This window comes from Eurosta solidaginis, chromosome 3 (assembly GCF_040869045.1).
Source record: "Eurosta solidaginis isolate ZX-2024a chromosome 3, ASM4086904v1, whole genome shotgun sequence".
NCBI lineage: Eukaryota > Metazoa > Arthropoda > Insecta > Diptera > Tephritidae > Eurosta > Eurosta solidaginis.
The window spans coordinates 221,661,207-221,681,139 of NC_090321.1; the positions used below are offsets into that span (position 1 = coordinate 221,661,207).

Sequence of the window (19,933 nt, forward strand, 5' to 3'; positions counted from 1 at the left end):
ATATATAGCTCCGATCAAAGTAATTGTTTCAGAAAATCTTCTATGATATATTAAAATATATATCACCGAGTTTCACGTTTATACTTTCTAAATTAAGGGAGAAATGGCCAAAAATCGTCCTATCTGAACGATCGGTTGTATGGGATGTATATTACATATAGCTCCGATCGAAATAATTTTTTCATGAAATATTTTATGATATATTAGAATAAATACCACCAAGTTTAACGCTTTTATATCGGAAATTAAGGGAGAAATTGCCAAAAACCTTTCTATCTGAACGATCGGTTGTATGGGATATATACTATATATAGCTCCGATCAAAGTGATTTTTTCAGAAAATCTTCTATGATATATTAGAATATATATCACCAAGTTTAACGTTTGTACTTTCTAAATTGCGACAGGAATGATCAAAATCGTCTTATCTGAACGATTGGTTGTATGGGAGATATATGTTATAGTGGTCCGATCCTACCGGATCCGATAAATGTCTAATATAATACAAAAATACATCCTTGTACCAAATTTCATTGAGATATCTCAAAATTTGAGGGACTAGTTTGCGTTCAAACAGACATACGGACGGACAGACGGACATGGCTATATCAACTCAGTTCGTCGCCCCGATCAATTCGGTATACTTAATGGTGAGTCTATCTTCTATATTTCTCAACGTTACAAACATCGGACCAAAGTTAATATACCATTTCATGTTCATGAAAGATATAAAAAAAAATTGTATGACTTGTAAAAAATAACTCGCAATTTTGGTTCCGGCTTCATGCTTAGTTTCGGTTTTGATTAAGCCTTCCGTTTCATATTCATTTCTGATTTCAGTGCTTACATCGGTCAGGTGAAAGTTCCGATTTGAGTGTAGTTTTCGGTTTCGAGATAGGACCAACTTAGGTTCCGATACCGGTATCGTTCTCTGTTTCCGTTACGGTTTCAATATCGTTCTGCTTTCAGTAATAGTTTTAGATTGGGTTCAGCTCCCTTTGAATATTGGATCAGCCTTGAATTTTCGTTTAGGTTTCGCTTCCTGGTTTGGTTCCAGCTTCGGTACCGTATTCGGTTTCTAACTTCTGTACAGCGATCAGCAGCTCTGAGAGATGCCTTTCCCCTAGTTTCAGAATAAGCCATAACCAGAATAAGCCCATCATCTTTTTAGTGGAAAAAGCAGATGGATAAAAAACATATGATATTCGTTGGATAAGAAAGCAGGAAGGAAACGTTTAGGCTGTGATAAGACCGCTGAAAAAATGAAACCTAGACAGGTGGATAGGGTTCTGATCGTTTCCGTATGATTTGGAGAGAGATCTATATCAATTGTTTCTTAGCTTCTTCAGAATCTTTAAGGAATAATTTCCACACTCGTCTTCAAATGCTTAGTTAAGGCCCGACCAAGTCGCCGTCGATAGTCTAATAGCAAAAGATCATTTCGGGAATATTTGAGCATAATTTTGGGACCAATTTTAAATAATTTCAAGAACTAGATTGCCAGAATTGTCACCGGTATCAATTCGGGATTATTTCATTATAATTTTTTCGAAATTAATTTGAGCCTAGGGCCCGGGTTTTCAGTGCGATTTTAAACTCCTGTAAATAAGGGTGTGTTCAAGCTCTAGTTGTTGCGAAGTGTCTCTTTTTTATAATCGAGCATCACATTCCTCGGCTAATTTGTACAAAATTTATAACGTGGCGCTTTAGTTGAAAAGAACGTTGACAGTGCTCTTATCCGAAAATGGCGCACTTTTATAAAAATTTACCTAAATTTGTTAATCAATTTTTGAGGCAAAGGCAGACAAGCCTGGAAACGAATAATTAAAAATGCCCACGGAAGGGCTCTTAAATGATCCCGAAATAATTCTGAAATATTTGCCAAATAATTCGAAAAACTATCTCAAAATGGTTCTGAAAATAATCCCGAGATCATTATGTGATTGTCTCGAAATTTCGAGTAATGATACCGAAGAAGTCTCGAATTGAGAGCGAAAATATGTATGTCCTAAATTATTCCGGGTATTCGCATATAATAAAAAATATTCGAAAACTACCCCTTTCACAACTGCATTTGGAAAACGGGAAAAATTTCTTTAAGAAACGGGCAAATTTATTTGAGAAAAGGACAAATGTATTAGAAAAAAGGGCAAATGTGTTTGAGAGAAGTGTTAAATTAATCTTTTTGAATTGTTCTGAAATGCACCTTACTCAAATAACATTTTCCCGGGTCTCAATTTAATTTGCTCTTTTCTGGAAAACATTTGGGGAATGTGTAGTTTTCACTTTCACGATTGAAGTATAAATTTTAACTTCTATTATAAAATTCATAGCCATTAGCACCTCATGAAAACCCCTGCCTCAAAAAGCAGAAGAATGACTGCAGTTGAAATGTAAAATACATAAAAAATTGTTAATATTGTAACGAATTGTTTTTGTTTTTATCGGCCTATTGATAAAACATTCAAGGTTCGAATCGTTATTGTTCTGGCCTTGAGCTCGATTCGAACCTTGAATGATATTGTAACGAATTTTGGGGAGTTCCCGATAATTGTGAACTTTCTGCTAACGTTCGAATTGATGAACTCTTGAACAAATAACTCCAATATTCAGTATTGCAAAATGATCTTTATTTAGACTACTTTGGGGTAGTACTTCACAACTAAAATTATACTTCACTAATAGCGTGTTTAAATCAAACTGATTAGTTATTCCTCAGCTTGCGTGAGTTTTATACTCTCTGTTGCCTCGTTCCCATATTTCTCCTAAGTTCTAGACTTTTCACGAACATGCAACAGTTGTATCGCATACTTGATTATTTAGCTATATGCGTGTGTATGTGTGAGTAACAACTTCTGCTCTTAGCTGATGACTACATATGTGTATGTGAGATAATCTCTTTGCTTCAACCTGTTGGTTATGTGTTTGAAATATTTTTCGTTGCCTTCTCTGTTAGTGGGGCTGCTTGCTTTAATGTGTACATGTACATAAGTGTGGCTGCTTGCTGTTTTTGCCGTTGTTATTATTTACTAACAGCATAGCGATGTTAATATTCGCCACAATATTCTTCACCTACTCCAGATAGGGTTAATACGACAACTGACTAATTGGATTGCATCTTATGAATTTATCAAACAAACTTGTTGTGAAATTCACAACTAATTTGTTTATATGTGTCAAAATGTCAACGTCTTCTTTATTGACCTAGAAACCTAGAATGCTTAAAATTTTCCGTAGAGCTATTTTTTATAAACATTTTCATTGAGTTTTAAATTAATGTAAATTTGTCTATAAAAAAATATTCATATGTATGTATATATCAAATGTATATATGTATTTACGCATTTTTTTTATGTAAATAAATGTTTGGTTTTTTTGTTTCAATTCATATCTCACTGAAGTCGAACATAATGTACGCAAACTGCGGAAACAAGTTGAGAATAACGTTAGTAAATTAAAATATGGAAAGGCTTAATTTATTACAAAGCTTAATTGCTGAAATTTAGTTCATCCACGTGATAAATGTATATCATCTTAAGAGTACTTAAATCATATGACTTTTTTGTTGTTGTTCATATCATATGTCTCATTATACAAATTTTCTACGTCTTCTTTTTCAGCACCCAAACGCTCCATTTATTCACCACAATCATATTTATCGTGGGCGCGATGGCTAATGATCTGCACACGAACATTTTACCAAGCGAAATCCCAACAATGACAGCTACTGCGACAACAACAACTACTACACCTTCACCAGCACTAAATTCCACATCCGGTGTTACGCTTTTAACGAAAAGTTCTCCTTATAACACATCCCCAGCAGCAACAGAGCTACCAAATAATTCAAATGAGATGTCAAACTCCATTTTAGTAGCTGGGATGTCTTCGTCGAGGGTTACACCTGCGCATACACCGCCGCTAATACCACATCCTCCACCAGCTGTCAAAGCTACGGGTAAACTTTTCAATAAAAGTTTACCAAAACGTAGAAAAGCTGGTGAAATTTCTGCTATACCCGTTTATGATCCGAGTATTGAATGGAAATGTCCGAACGTTACGAGTTCGCGTAGTTTAGAATGTGGTTGTGATTTACCGCATACGTTACGTTGTACTGGGGATTTACATGGACTAACGGTAATTTTAACAATTTTATGGTAATTGATTTGTGTGTATTTTTAATATTTGTTAATTTAAGGTTCTCGCTAGTAATTTGCTTGTGTCGCCGTATACGATCTCACTGTTGGACTGCTCATTGCGTAATGTCACCTTTTTGAGTGATGCCAAAATTTTCGAGGGCATCTCTTTGTATGGCTTGGTGATTTCTTCGGGTGAAATTAAACGTGTACATAAATCGGCGTTTTTGGGTATAAAAGGACCATTGCAGGCTTTAGGTAAGTCATTAAATATGTCCTATAGATGAACCTGAATTAAAGAGTTTGGTATTACATATGTTTTGGGAGAGTTCTGAAAATGTTCCTAGAAAGTTAGCATGTTTTAAAAAATAAGTTTTTAATAAAAATCAAAAAGAGTAATGCATGGAGGACATCCTCTAGCCCACGGTCATTTATATGGCAGGCGTCAAACGTTGACGCAATCTCAGCTGCCGGATAATGACTCCTCACTCACCTTAAGCGTTAGGTTCCATGTTTTTGGCCCTTTTGCAGGCCCATTGACTAGGACAGTTATGATTCCCTATAGCGATTCTCTCTTGCTTTGCGATGACTAAGTTTTAAATTTGAGTGATCTCGACTTTAGACTAATCCCTCAGGTATTTGTGTAAACACTGGGATAAAACTGAAACGTAAAGCATAATGCGATCTGATCATACTCCATGTTTATGCAGCCGGATTTTAGGGAATGAAGAGACAAAAAGCAAGGACCCCCATTGAATAGTGTTTAGCCAGAAGCTCAATCACCAAAGATAAATGAGTCTTAGTGAAGCCAATCACAAAAGATAAATGAGCGTTGATCGTGTATACAAGATTCGACTACAGGTGTGGCGAAACTCCGAATTCATTCAATCTTTCACGTTCGATTTAGCTTTACCCAATGGGGCAAAACATTCCAGCGACTGTTGCCTGGGGTATTCCCACTCCACGGAAGCCAGATGATCCTTACTTAAAAATAATTGGGGGACAATCGGTAGCGATATTAGGACTTCAAACCACCATCGGTAACACCGCAGCCGAGCTCGGTTCCTTCATATCCAAGTAGACGTTAAATTCTCTAACCGTATTAATTTTGGTATCTAGACCGCTCAAGTTTGGTGCTAAAACTCTCTTCTCCAGTATGTCATAAAAAATTCGTACTATCTCTCCCTATTTCGATGGAATTCGCAAATGGTTGGTAGGTGAAAATTCTAATTCGGTTTCATCTGTCGTTCCATCATGGATCTCGCACATTATCCGTTACTTTTGAGTCCGAGGCATTACTTGCAGCGCTTTTACCATCCCTTGTTGCTCTCTCATTTTCATTATCAATATAAGATTTTGAAATATTCATCGTGGTCCCTATCAAACTAGGGGTGAAGGATCGAGATTGCCTAGAAACTTCAATGTATTCATATCGAATCGTTTCCGATATGATTGGGCTTGTAAGCTAATGGTGGTGTTTGTTACCGCAGCGTACCGTATTAAAAGCTGTTAATGTACCATCAACATCGAAAAACGTTCTTTAAAACTTCGGGAGGTGTATTTATTGTTTCAAGAAGAAGAAGAAAGAGTCGTACTTATATATGGGTGAAGAAAAACTGGCCGTCACAACAGTGATCCTTACTGAAGCTTGGAACAGTCTAGAAATACTAGACCACAGTTTGTTGGATATCCAAGAAAACATGGCCGAGTTGGAATCTGAAGCGTTCTCCAACCAATCATTTCCTTACAGGTAAACTAAGAGGACGCAGTTTTTTCAATAGCCACAGGGAAGATGAGCAGGATTACGTTCCTGGTATCTGGAAGGAGTTCCTTCCACCACAGGAACTCATCTCTCAGCACTGGCTTATGTTGTTGTTGTTGTTGTAGCGATAAGGTTTCTCCCCAAAGGCTTTGGGGAGTGTTATCGATGTGATGGTCCTTTGCCGGATACAGATCCGGTACGCTCCGGTACCACAGCACCATTAAGGTGCTAGCCCGACCATCTCGGGAACGATTTATGTGGCCAGATTAAACCTTCAGGCCATTCCCTCCCTCCCCACCCCAAGTTCCATGAGGAGGTCGTCAGAGCCTCGTCTGTTAGTGAAACAGGATCCGCCGCGGATAGGTCAGGTTGACAATTGGGTTTGGAGAAGCTATATATTGCGCTGGCAACCTGAAGGGTTGCGCTACACAGCCCCTTGAATCTGGTATTTTAGTCGCCTCTTACGACAGGCATACCTACCGCGGGTATATTCTGATCCCCTAACCCGCGGGGGGGTATCACTGGCTTATCGAATCTAACAATATATATAGATAAGGGCAGCAAGACATCGCTTGCTAGGTTAAGCGAACAGATAAAGTTGCTGCGGCTCAGAAAGTATTCCCTTCGGCAGCCGTATTTGGAAGCAGAGGTGGGAAAACCTGCACTGAGTCGGGAGAGACAGGGGCAGGAGTACTTAATTTGCTATGCAATGTCCACAATCGCCTCGCGGGATCGTCATCATCCAATAAGCGTTTATGCGCCCTTTTGTTATAAAATTTCCCTAATATTCCAGCAAAAATTATTTTAAGAAAACTAAAGAAGTTTATATAGTCGGTTAGGAGTCCCGTTCCGTTTGAATGATTTAGAAGCTCCCCAAGGCCACCAATGATCTGGTCAGTCCTACAGTAGGTGCTCCAACGTTTCCTCCTCCTCTGGAAGTAGCTGCGATATGAGGTGTTGTGCTACAATATCGTTGGTATGATATTTCATACCCCTGGGTGACTAGAGTCTCGAGATATAGGCCAAAACGTGAGCCCGTGAATGCCTAGACAGTGTTTATACAATATTGATATCAAATGAAAGCTGTTGATGAGTGCTTTAGTACAGAGTAATATATTATACCGCTGGGTGACTATAGTCTCGAGATATAGGACAAAACGTGGACCCCGATATCCCTAGAATATGTGGGTAATATGGATATCAAATGAAAGCTGTTGCTGAGAGCTCTAAAGTAAATTTCATTGTGATATTCGATTTAGTCGCATAAACCTGGTAAAACTGATAAATATGCATAAGCCGAAATAGACATGAATTAATAATACCCACATACCTACTTATATGTCCTATTCGATTTGCCTGAAATTTGGTATATAAATTTGCCTATATTAGTGTTTACCATCCTTTTTGGGACTGGGATTAGGACTAGGACTGGGACTGAGACTCGGAGTGGGACTGGGGCTGGAACTAGAACAAAATGGATAGACTGAGAGAGAGATAGAATGAGACGACGATGGAGATAGATGAAGCGAAAAAGACGGAGGGAGGAGTGAATGAAAGGATTAGGAAAAAGTGTAGAGGGGGAGGGCAGAGTTAGACGGAAAAGGCTTTTTAAAATGTATGCAGGTTGGCGAAATTTAGGGCAGAACAGCGTCTGTCGGGTCTGCTAGTTTGTATACATTTTCCACAACTAACTAATTAATTTAATATCTTCACCTTTTCCAGGCCTTCCAGCAAATGCGCTTCTGAGCGTACCATGGAACTCGATAAACTCACTTGTTTCGCTTGAGCGTTTGGATTTATCAAATAATAAAATAAAAGCTTTGGGCACATCCGACTTTGGTGGGCTCACGAATTTAGTCTACCTCGAGCTAAGTAATAATCAAATATCCAGCATAGCACAACGGACGTTTGTGAATTTAAGAAAATTGGAAGTATTAAAATTAGGCGGCAACCGTTTGGGCGATTATGCAACAAGCCTTAAAGCGCTTACAGTTTGTTACAGTTTACGGTAATAGTTGAGACAAAACAAATACATAAATATTTGACTTTTAAATAAACCTCTCGTCTTTTTATTTCTCCTACCAATAGGCAACTTGATTTATCAGCCAATAATCTTAATGGTCCGCTCACCGCAGCAACCTTGCCAGGCTTACGTAATCTTGAATCGTTAGATCTAAATCGCAATCTCATCAAAAGCATACAAAATAAGGCATTACAAAATTTCACTGGTCTTACGAGTCTTTCGTTGCGGCACAATCAAATCGATGTATTACAGGATCACGCCTTCTACGGTTTGGGCACGCTAGAAAACTTGGATTTAAGTTTTAATGGCATCGTAGCCATATCAAGCGCATCTTTACAACATCTCACACGCCTCATTACTCTCGATCTTACGCACAACTTTTTACGAGCGCTCACTTCTGACTTGATTACACCTCTGCCATCGCTGCAAGTTTTACGCTTGGCAGGCAATGATATTTCGATTGTGGCTAAAAATGCTTTGGATGGCGCACGCGAGCTTAAGAGTCTCTCTATGCAGGATAATCCGCTTTCGTGTGATTGCACTATACGTTCGTTTGCCGAATGGTTGCAGGTGACGAAGTTACAGTCGGGAGATTTGATTAGCGCTACATGTGTAACGCCACCACGCCTTGAGGGTGCACCGCTTCTACAAGTACCGTTGGAGACGCTCAATTGTGAAATGGATAATGTAGAGAAGGATAATGCGAACATAATTGAGCAATTGGAAGCGATAACAAGACAAAATCATACGACCCATATTAAAGATCTGTCGGAAGAAGTAAGTTGAGGAAGAGTGGTAGAGAGTGGGTTTTCGGAATTTTACTGCAATTTCTTTTATTTTTTCATTTAGATTGTGCTGCACGAGCTTCACTTCTCAGCCGACTATGGCCTCATACTTACCTGGATACTAAATCTTAGTAAAAACGACTATATGTGTGATGCAATCTTTGTCTATAAAGAGGAAAATATCAATGAAATACTTATTGATAATTCACCGGTAAGTTTAGACCTTGGGTATCCAAAAATAAAAAGTCATTGTCCTTTTGCATACGCCAAGCGAGCACAATTGTGCTAAAGAATGCAGACCCCTGGCCTAGATCAACTCCTTACGGGCAAATTGCTAGTTTGTTTGTTAGGCTGAAGCTTAGTCTAGAGACTATGTTCTCTAATAGGATCCCATAGAGGCAAGATTCTGGCTCGGCCGCCTATATGGATGGCTGCCATCTAAAAGTTCCACACCTGTGGTAATTTTCTCAGACAATCAAGCATCGATCGACGCCCTCCACTGCTGGAATACTTTGAAAACTGACGCTAAAGATTTGTGCTATCAATTCTTCACAGTAAGTGATATGGGTTCCAGCTCGCCGCAGTGTAATTTGCTGTGTTTCCGATGAGCTTGCGAGAAAAATGATCAAACCGGACACTATAGCTTGCACATGAAGAGTTCAGATAAACTTGACCTAAAATAAATGAAAATTGAACTAAGTTCCTAATTGACCTCAATCGTCTTTCTTTAGATCCACTGATTGGGATATTAACGGGATGTTATACGATGAGAGTATACGGCGAACGCATTGGAATCCCAACCAATAATTTCTGGCGGAGCAGTAAAGACAAGGACAAAATGGGGAGTGTTAATAATTTCTATGCAGATGCCCTCTGGCCATAACACTGGTTTAGATCCAAAAATAACCAGAGGAGTTAAAAATAGAGCTTCCTAGACTTCTATTCGGATACCTTTTTGTACATAGTGTATGCCCTCGATGCAACAGCAAAGTGATCTAGAATAACGTCTGTTAATACTCTCACTTCAGATTTGTTTAGTTTGAAATGTAACCTCATTTCTTCCTAACCAAAGGGACCATGAGACCTCACAATCATCCTTATTTTATCAACACGGAGTATAATGCCTTTAAGGTTGCCTAACTGTCAATAAAGATCGCTACATATTTTCCACAAAATTTATCGTCCTTGTGAAATCTTGATTAAAGCATGGACCTCCCCTTGAAGACACTTCAAGAGTCAGTGAGTCGGCACGACTTAGTTATCCACAAACGCTTCGGGTACCGCTCAACCTTTGTTCGATTTTTCAATTCGAAGCGGTCTCTGTAGAGTGTAATGTTTCTTTCACTACCTAGGCCCACCTCCGATTCCTCCATCAAAGAATACTTTATATTCTCTATCTTTTCGCTAGATAATTGAAGTACACTTTTTACGTCAGTGCTAAGATGCCATTATAACTCCTGCAGTAATATGCCCCGCCTGTGAAACCTTCCATCATCTGCTGGATTTTTTGGTAGAATTTCCGGGCGTTATTTCTATCCACATTTAGCCGACATCTGAACCTCGTCGCACTGGCATTTCTTTCTTTTGAGTAGATGCCGGACTTCTTTCTTAGCGTAATGATAACGCTCCTATGCACCGCACGCTGCTGGAACGGTGCCCAACGTAACACTGTGTAGAGTCAGAAAACGTGCCAGACCTTTTTATCTGGCAAATATCTATCAACATCAACAAGTCACCCAGAAACCTTAGGAGAGTATTTTTATCACTACTACTATATTAACAACAACTCGTATTGGATACGAAATGCAGAAACTCCGCGCAAAATCACTATCCGCTCAATCCTACCTAGTATTATGTATATTGATGATGTTGTTGTAGCGATAAAGACACTCCCCGTTCTCGATATTGGTGGCCCTTTTCCGGATATAGATCCGCTACGATCCGGTAACAAACACCATTAAGGTACTAGCCCGACCATCTCGGCAACGATTTAATATGACCACAATGAACCCTCTAAGCCATACACCAACTTCAACCGCGCTGTAATTTAGTCAAGCACTTAAACTCTCAACCCTTTCATGCGTTGGATAGCATTTTACTGACCGCATTCATAATGGCCGTAATCGCCACCGCAAGACGGCATTAATGCAAATGTAAATAGTACTTCTTTATGCAGCTTGATTGGCCTTAATTACTAATAAATTACTTTTGTTCTTATTTGCAGATCCATTGCGAAAGCAAAGTCTTGAATGGTCAAAATACGGTCAGCGTAATTGTGCCAGACAGCTCCACTTTGGAAATTGGGGAGAGGTAAGGACTTATTCATAATAAAATGACCACTAGGGTGGTCCTTAAGAAACGAATATCTCGAAGGTGATAAAGATACATTTTGGTATATTTAACCATTTACAATCGGCATCTAAATATATCATAACTATTTTATTTCATAGCTTTAAAGACTACCCTAATGTTAATATATATTACTCATTTATAATTCTTTAAAAAATACCAAATTCCTTCCATCAACAGCTACCGTTTCTGTTTGGTCATGGTGCAAGAACAAAATCCCGATGCCGATTTAAATGTTGGCTGTTCGAACATTACCAAGCTCCAACTCAGCAATCCCGGTTCAGTGCCCGAAGTTAGACAATATCATCGACGGCCATATAAAACTGAGCTACCAATTTATCGTGCTAGCGATACCAGTTATGCGCCTGTTATATCAATGGATGAGAGTCGTACAAACTTGAAACGAAATTACAATACACTTTACGAAGAAACAAATCTACACAAACAGCAACAACAACAAAGCACACAACAACATGCCTACACATTTCTGGATTCATTAAATAAAAGTTTCCTGCCCGGCTTGGGACTGGGTATAGTAGTGACCTCGATAGTGGTGCTGGTTTGGGGTGCAACACGTATACGGCAACAACAACAACACCAGCACCATCAGCAGTGCACAAACAATAATAGCCGTGCAAGCACGCCGACTGCCACGACATGCTATGCTGCATCCGAACATATAGCACGACTTGCGGATGCCGAGAATGGCACGCGATATTTAAAATTGCAAGCTACAACAAGCTTGTGAAATTGATATTAGACTGACCTTAGTAAGTTCAGAATTGCGCAGAAAAAAATCGAGTCAGTTTTTATGAAATATGTACTGATATAAAAAATCGATAAATTTGTGAGTTGCTGTGGTATTTACAGTTAAATTTGTAATTCTCAGCAATTCTTGTGATAGTACTTCAATGTACCAATGCATTATGTATTTGATATGCGAACATATGTATGTAGTATATGCATTAGGGTTGTGCGAAAAAACTGTTTTGTTCTTCTTAGGATGTTGAGGTCCTCATGGTCCACCTAAGCTAAGGTGTTGATTGGTGATATGCAAAATGTAGTAAACAGGCGTGTTGAATCGATTTCTTTGATGAACCTGTTATAAAAAGGCAACGGGTTTAAAAGTATCGAAGTGTTCAAAAACGTTGTAGATAAAGTTCCAAACGAAATCGCCGGTTGCAAAATATCGAAGTGGTCAAAAAAGTTCCAGATCAAGTTCCGAAAAAAACAACCGGTTCCAAAACCCTGTCCAGTTTCAACAACGCAACCAGTTCCAATAAAATAGAAATCACTTTCGAGAAAGTAACGATTTCAGAACATCAACCGGTTTCAGAAAAAAGATACCGGTTTCAAAACAGAAAACAGTTGCAAAAACGCAAGCGGTTTCAAAAATATAACGAACTCAGAAAAAGTAAGCGGTTCAAAAGAAGTTGACGATACTAAAAAAGTTACCAGCTCTTAAAAGTAGTAGGTTCAAAAAAAGTTACCATCCCTTAAAAGAAGCCGGTTCTAAATCAGTAACAAATTTTAAAAAAGTAGTGGTCCTAAGTAAGTAGCCGGTTTAAAAAAAATTACTTTTTCTAATAATAGTAACAGGTTTCAAAATGTTACCGGTTCTAAAAAACACAACTGGTTGTACCCACTTCGAAAATATCGATTATAAAAAAGTAACCGCTTCCAAAGTAAGCGATTCTAAAGAAGTTACCGGCTCCAAAAAAGTAACGGTTTCTATCAAAACTATTGGTTTCAAATAGTGACCATTTCGAAAGAAAGTAAACAGTTTTATAATAATAACCGGTTTCAGAATCGGTTTCAAAAAAGTAACGACCTCATGAAAAGTAGCTGCTTCTAAGAAAGTAACCGGTTTTAAACAAAAAACATTTTCTAATAAAAGTAACCGGTTTTAATAAAATTAACTGGTTCCAAGTAGCCAGTTCTAAAAAAGGAACCGGTTCTAAGTGAGTAGCCGGTTTTAAATAAAAACCCTTTTCCAATAAAAGTAACCGGTTCAATAAAAATAACTGGTTTTAAAAAAATAGCTGGTTCTAAGATAAGTAGCGGGTTCGAAAAAAGTAGGCGATTATAAAAAAGCAACCGGGTCGCTTTAGCTTGTTCCGTGAATTGAGATCGCAGCCAGTGCCTGCAAGTATTGAGAAGAGAATTCACCCAGCCAACTGAGGTGAGGTGCAAGTTGATGCCTTCCCTTGCTCCTATGCTCAGGTTGCACTTTTCAACCAGCTTCTTTAGAGCTTATAAGTTAAGCTTCGTCGGTAGAAGCAGATGAAGGAATTGCGAGCTGCAAGAATAAACGGTTTAGCACGTTCTGTGTTCATGTCCTGCGCTCGCCAGGTCAAGGCGCTAGTTATTAGGGGCGGCAAAGTTGTCAGATATCAATTAAGCTAGGTCCTAGAAAACTTCTAGCATTTGCAAAAGGATGGAGTTTTTCTATAACATAAGTCCTGGCACCTTATTGGGGTTTTTCTGTTTGTTCGATAAACAAAACTGGTAGCACAATGGACACATTTAGTCTATGTCAGGTTTTCATTGACCTTACCCAACAAAGAACGAATTGAAGAAACTCGAAAAATGTTTTAATAAAACCGAGAAAAAATGGGAAAAATCTTTGAGCTGACCCTTGTTTTTGATAACTTTAGGTTGCCTAATATTACTCTTGAAGAGCTAAGTCATCTCGAAAGAAAAGCTAGTCAGCCACACGTTATCAACTTGCATTTGCCAACAATGTGCCTCGGTCTTTCACCGGTTGGCGTTTAAAATCTCATTAGTCCAAGAACAGGAATTTATTTCGTCTCACCCTAATGCAGTTTTTTTTCGTTTATTTTCTAGTTATAAAGTTAACACTTTAGCACCTAAGCCAAATATTAAAAAAAGAACAATTGTTAAAATATTTTATATTAGTATCCTAACTATTTCTGTATGCATTAATGTTTGTTTTTAAGACTTTTTCCAATTTTCAAAAATTTGTATTTCAAACACATTCTTTATTATTTGAGGATATATGCTAAATGAATCGCATAGAATAGTGTATTTTGTTGCATTCTTAAATTTCTTGTGCCATAGTTTTTAAAACTATTTTCTTTACTGCAACATACTTGCACACTAGGGTGGTGCAAAACAAGTCGAGGCTTTTTCTTGAATCGACGATATAGGCCACCTTTAGAATATTTTCATAAAAAATATGATTTTTATAGAGAAGGATCACTCATCCGTTTTTTTCTCCGCTGTATGTAGGAAATTGAAAGATCTACAAGAAAAGATCTCATAATAACTATATTATGATTTATTTATTAGATGTCCCTATTTACCCGAAAATGTAGATTATTTAAAAATTTAGGGACACATTTTATTTTTCTTATTCGTTGCGAAGAGTTATTTTAATGTTAGTTTTCTTCCTGCTTTTGTTGCTTTTCTTCGTTCCCTTTTCAATTATCTAGCTATAAGTTTTTCTGTGATCCATGCAAGAAAAAGATTTAAATTTGTTTGGCCCACACTAATGCACACATTCACACATATACACACACATAGCACCGTAATTTTAGGCGCTTAAGTTAATTAACTCTTCGCTTTCGCGACTTTCTTTTATTTATTTTTAAGATTCTTTTCATCATTTAATTTGCAAATACTTACACACATCATATCATACACTTACATATGTACATACTTTTGATATATAAAAATAATTTAATAACACCCTTAATTAATTTTTTAACAAGCAAATAAAAAATATTTATTTAAAAGCAAAGTATGGAATTATTTAAATACTAGCAGGGTACCCGACGTTGTTCGGGTTGCGTATTTATATTAAAGTGGCCCTTATTTTTTTTTTTATACTCAGTTGAGCAGAGCTCACAGAGTATATTAACTTTGATTGGATAATGGTTGGTTGTACAGGTATAAAGGAATCGAGATAGATATAGACTTCCACATATCAAAATCATCAGTATCGAAAAAAAATTCGATTGAGCCATGTCCGTCCGTCCGTCCGTCTGTCCGTTAACACGATAACTTGAGTAAATTTTGAGGTATCTTAATGAAATTTGGTACGTAGGTTACTGGGCACTCATCTCAGATCGCTATTTAAAATAAACGATATCGGAAATAACCACGCCCACTTTTTCGATATCGAAAATTTCGAAAAATCGAAAAAGTGCGATAATTCATTACCAAATACGGATTAAGCGATGAAACTTGGTACGTGAGTTGAACTTATGACGCAGAATATAAGACTAGTAAAATTTTGGACAATGGGCGTGGCACCGCCCACTTTTAAAAGAAGGTAATTTAGAAGTTTTGCAAGCTGTAATTTGGCAGTCGTTGAATATATCATGATGAAATTTTGCAGGAACGTTACTCTTGTTACTATATGTCTGCTTAATAAAAATTAGCAAAATCGGAGAACGACCACGCCCACTTTTTAAAAAAAAAATTTTTTTAATTCAAATTTTAAAATAAAAGTTAATATCTTTACAGTATATAAGTAAATTATGTCAACATTCAACTCCAGTAATGATATTTTGCAACAAAATACAAAAATAAAAGAAAATTTCAAAATAGGCGTGGATCCGCCCTTTTTCATTTAATTTGTCTAGGATACTTTTAATGCCATAAGTCGAATAAAAATTTACCAATCTTTGTGAAATTTGGTAGAGGTTTAGATTCTAGGACGATAACTGTTTTCTGTGAAAAAGGGCGTAATCGGTTGAAGCCACGCCCACTTTTTATACACAGTCGACCGTCTGTCCTTCCGCTCGGCCGTTAACACGATAACTTGAGCAAAAATCGATTTATCGTTACTAAACTCAGTTCACGTACTTATCTGAACTCACTTTATATTGGTGTAAAAATTGGCCGAGATCCGACTATGACCACGCCCACTTTTTCGATATCGAAAATTACGAAAAATGAAAAAAATGCCATAATTATTTACCAAATACGAAAAAGGGATGAAACATGGTAATTGTATTGGTCTATTGAAGAAAACTATAACTTTAGAAAAAAACTTGGTAAAATGGGTGTGACACCTACCATATTAAGCAGAAGAAAATGAAAAAGTTTTGCAGGGCGAAATCAAAAGCCCTTGGAATCTTGGAAGGAATACTATTGGTGATATTACATATATAAATAAATTAGCGGTACCCGACAGATGATGTTCTGGTTCACCCTGGTCCACATTTTGGTCGATATTTCGAAAAGTCCTTCACATATACAACTAACGGCCACTCCATTTTAAAACACTCATTAGTGCCTTTATTTTGATACCCATATCGTACAAAAAAATTCTAGAGTCACCCCTGGCCCACCTCTATGGCGATATCTCGAAAAGGCATCCACCTATAGAACTAAGGCCCACTCCCTTTTAAAATACTCATTAACACCTTCTATTTGATACCCATATTGTACAAACAAATTCTAGAGTCACCCCTGGTCCACCTTTATGGCGATATCTTGAAAAGGCGTCCACCTATAGAACTAAGGTCCACGCCCTTTTAAAATACTCATTAACACCTTTCATTTGATACCCATATCGTATAAACAAATTCTAGAGTCACCCCTGGTCCACCTTTATGGCGATATCTCGAAAAGGCGTCCACTTATAGAACTTTAACACCTTTTATTTGATACCCATATTGTACAAACGCATTCTAGAGTCTCCCCTGGTCCACGTTTATGGCGATATCGCGAAAAGGCATCCACCTATAGAACTAAGGCCCACGCCCTTTTAAAATACTCATTAACACCTTTCATTTGATACCCATATTATACAAACGCATTCTAGAGTCACCCCTGGTCCACGTTTATGGCGATATCGCGAAAAGGCATCCACCTATAGAACTAAGGCCCACTCCCTTTTAAAATACTCATTAACACCTTTCATTTGATACCCATATCGTACAAATAAATTCTAGAGTCAGGCCTGGTCCACCTTTATGGCGATATCCCTAAATGGCGTCCATCTATAGAAATATGGCCCACTTCCTCTTAAAATACTCTTTAATACCTTCCATTTGATACAAATGTCATACAAACACATTCCAGGGTTACCCTAGGTTCTTTTTACAACATGGTGATTTTTCCTTACTCTGTCTCCACAGCTCTCAACTGAGTATGTAATGTTCGGTTACACCCGAACTTAGCCTTCCTTACTTGTTTTTATTTTATTTAGTGTATGTGTACGACAACCAATCGCACACCTACCAAAGCATCGCAGTACACAGGAAAACTTTGCGCCACCTGTCAGCGAATAGATAAACCGAATTGCACCAAAAGGTTTGAGTCCCTGATTAACGCGTGTAAAAGGTTTAAAATCTTAGCTAAAAAAATTTCATATTGTAGGTAAATTTAAAGATTTTGGAGCAAATACATTTTGACCGATAACTCAGTTATCGATTAATTTATCGAAATATCACAAAATTCAAATGAAACCTGTGACCTTCCTCTATTGTTTGATGCCCATATTGTACGCATATTTAGATGTTTTAGGTAACCTCAATTTAACCGATTATCGTAATATGGCAGCGTGTAATAATTTTTTTTGGTACGCCACTGTATCTATTTATGAATTTGATTTTTAATTTATATGAAGCTGAAAAAAAACTTTGCAAAGGCATTCTTTGATATTTGTTTGGAAACTAAGTGTATTCGTTTTTCAAAAAAAAAAATCCTTAAAAGTAGCTTAATTATAGCTTAAACAATTATATTTTTTTGTTTCTCACGCGATTTTAATGATATAAGTTCTATATTCCCTTCTGGATTACAGGCTATCCATCTGTGAAAGTCTCATAAAAATCCATTCGTTAGTTTCCGAGATTATCGATATCATACAGACAAACAGACAAACAGAAAAAAGTGGTGCCGATGGATTCTACGACGTTCCAAACGCCAAGTACACTCATTTTTTTTTTTAGAAATCTTGGATCTACAGACACGATTTTCTAGAGATTTATTATAGTATAGATTAGATAAAGAAAGTCTTAAGGTGGACTTACATAAACGCTTTGGTCGCTTCAAAGCGAAGAAAGCGGCAAAGGGTTTCATTGTTATCTTAAAGCTCTGTCGAAGCGACAAAGCGAAGCAACGCGACCAAAGAGTTTATGTAAATTACCCTTTAGCTCCTTTACATACATGGGTATCTATGTCGGGTTGGCCGACAACGCGGAGAAGACGAATATGGTATTGTCTACTAAGAGATACAAAGTCCAAAATCGGACTAGGCCTAAGCTAGAAACATTGCACAAAATATCTAGCAATCATTCTAGACAGTAAGTTGTCGTGGAAGCTCAACGGGGAAGCGAGAGTGAAGAAGGCTTCAACGGCACTTATTACATGTGAAAGAATGCTGGGGAGTACGTGGGGTCTAGCACCCTCTCTCTCACATTGCGTATTTACAGCGATTTTAAAGCCTATCCTATACTATGTAGTCCTTGTTTGGTGGAAAGCCACACAAAAAAGAACCCTGCTCAAAAAATTAGAGGAGGTGTGCACACTATCAACGCTTGGCATTACGAGAGCCCTGAAAATAACTCCGACTGCTGCACTCTATGCCATTCTGCAGATTTCACCTCTAAATCTGGTGGCAAAGAAAAAAGCGTTAACGAGGCTAAGTGCCTCGGTGCAGCTTCAGCGCAGATCGTACGGCAATAGTAGTATATCGTCATCAATTTTAGGACGAACAGACTACCTGATTCCATATATTGTCTTCGAAGGGGCTCTTAGAGCCACAATACAGGTGGATAGTCGGCGCTAGGGTGCTCAAATTGCAGGCGAGGCAATACACGTGTACACCCATGGTTCCAAAGTAGTGGAAAGAGTAGGGTCTGCCGTATACTGTGCTGATCCGGAAATAAACAGATCCTAGAGGCTGCCAGATCACTGTAGCGTTATTCAGGCAGAAGTAGTAGCCTTAACCAAAGCAGTAGAAACACTGTAAAAAAATAGCTTAAACAGCGGCGTCAACTTTTATACTAACGGTCAAGCAGCAATTAAGGCAATAATCTTGCATTGCACAACGCCTAAAAGTGTGTTAGAATGTAAGCTATCTCTGGAAAGAATCGGAATAGGGAGAAGCATACATACGTCCCAATTAGATTGGGCGAAATGAAGAGAAGGCCACAGATCGACCAAAAAGGAAGGGCGTGGAGGTCTTAAACCCAAGACTAACAAAGTTACTACTTTTATTAAAAAGAGAGAATGTATCCTGCCTTCTGATGTCAAATGTTTTTAAATAAGGTTTGGTCAGTGATAGCAGATGTAGGAAGTGTGGGATGGAGAAGGACACGATCGAACACGTTTTGTGCTTTTGCCCTGCGCTTGTCGGACTAAGTCTCCAGTCATTAGGAGTGAAACAGCTGTCAGGTCTGGAAGAAACAAGTGGCATAGGTCATAGAAAGAAATATTTAGATCTTTCCTGAATTTGGGAAAATAGAATGGTTCGAGTTCAAAAATATATCTGCTGCTGATTAGGATATCACTCTATTTTGGCTGCCGTCTCAAAAAGCCTTTTCTCAGAGGTTGTTTTAAAAACGCCCTATCTGAGCATACAGCGGTACATTTTGACGTGAGATAGAGTGCTTTTTCAACCGAATCCCGAGATAGGGTGTTTTATGAAGTAAAGCTTGGAATAGGGCGTTTTTCAAAACTTCTCTGAGATAAGGTAATAGTGTACTCAGCAGTCGATAAATAAGCAATAATAGGGTGGTTGTCTGAGGAGGAAATCCATAGAGACTGTATGGAGTGGTGGAGAAGGCTGTTCTGCATACAATTAATTCTGGCCAAAGGATACAATTGGAGAAACCAATAAGGTATTTGATCTGTGCACTTCTTCCTAACTGTGCGAAAGCTGACTAGCATGGATCAATAT

At 38.0% G+C, this 19,933-nt stretch overlaps 1 protein-coding gene across 5 annotated transcripts in view; it reads left to right on the forward strand.

The window, feature by feature from the left end:
• Positions 1-14,808, forward strand: part of Lrt (Leucine-rich tendon-specific protein) — a 101,084-nt gene extending 86,276 nt beyond the window's left edge. For all 5 annotated transcript variants that reach the window (XM_067775248.1, XM_067775249.1, XM_067775250.1 and 2 more), the window contains 7 exons: positions 3,621-4,137; positions 4,199-4,394; positions 7,621-7,906; positions 7,987-8,698; positions 8,771-8,917; positions 10,931-11,016; positions 11,236-14,808. In XM_067775248.1, coding sequence (XP_067631349.1) covers positions 3,621-4,137; positions 4,199-4,394; positions 7,621-7,906; positions 7,987-8,698; positions 8,771-8,917; positions 10,931-11,016; positions 11,236-11,803 — 2,512 coding nt within the window. In that variant the 3' untranslated portion in view covers positions 11,804-14,808. The remainder of the gene's footprint in view (positions 1-3,620; positions 4,138-4,198; positions 4,395-7,620; positions 7,907-7,986; positions 8,699-8,770; positions 8,918-10,930; positions 11,017-11,235) is intronic.
• Positions 14,809-19,933: the final 5,125 nt, after the last annotated feature.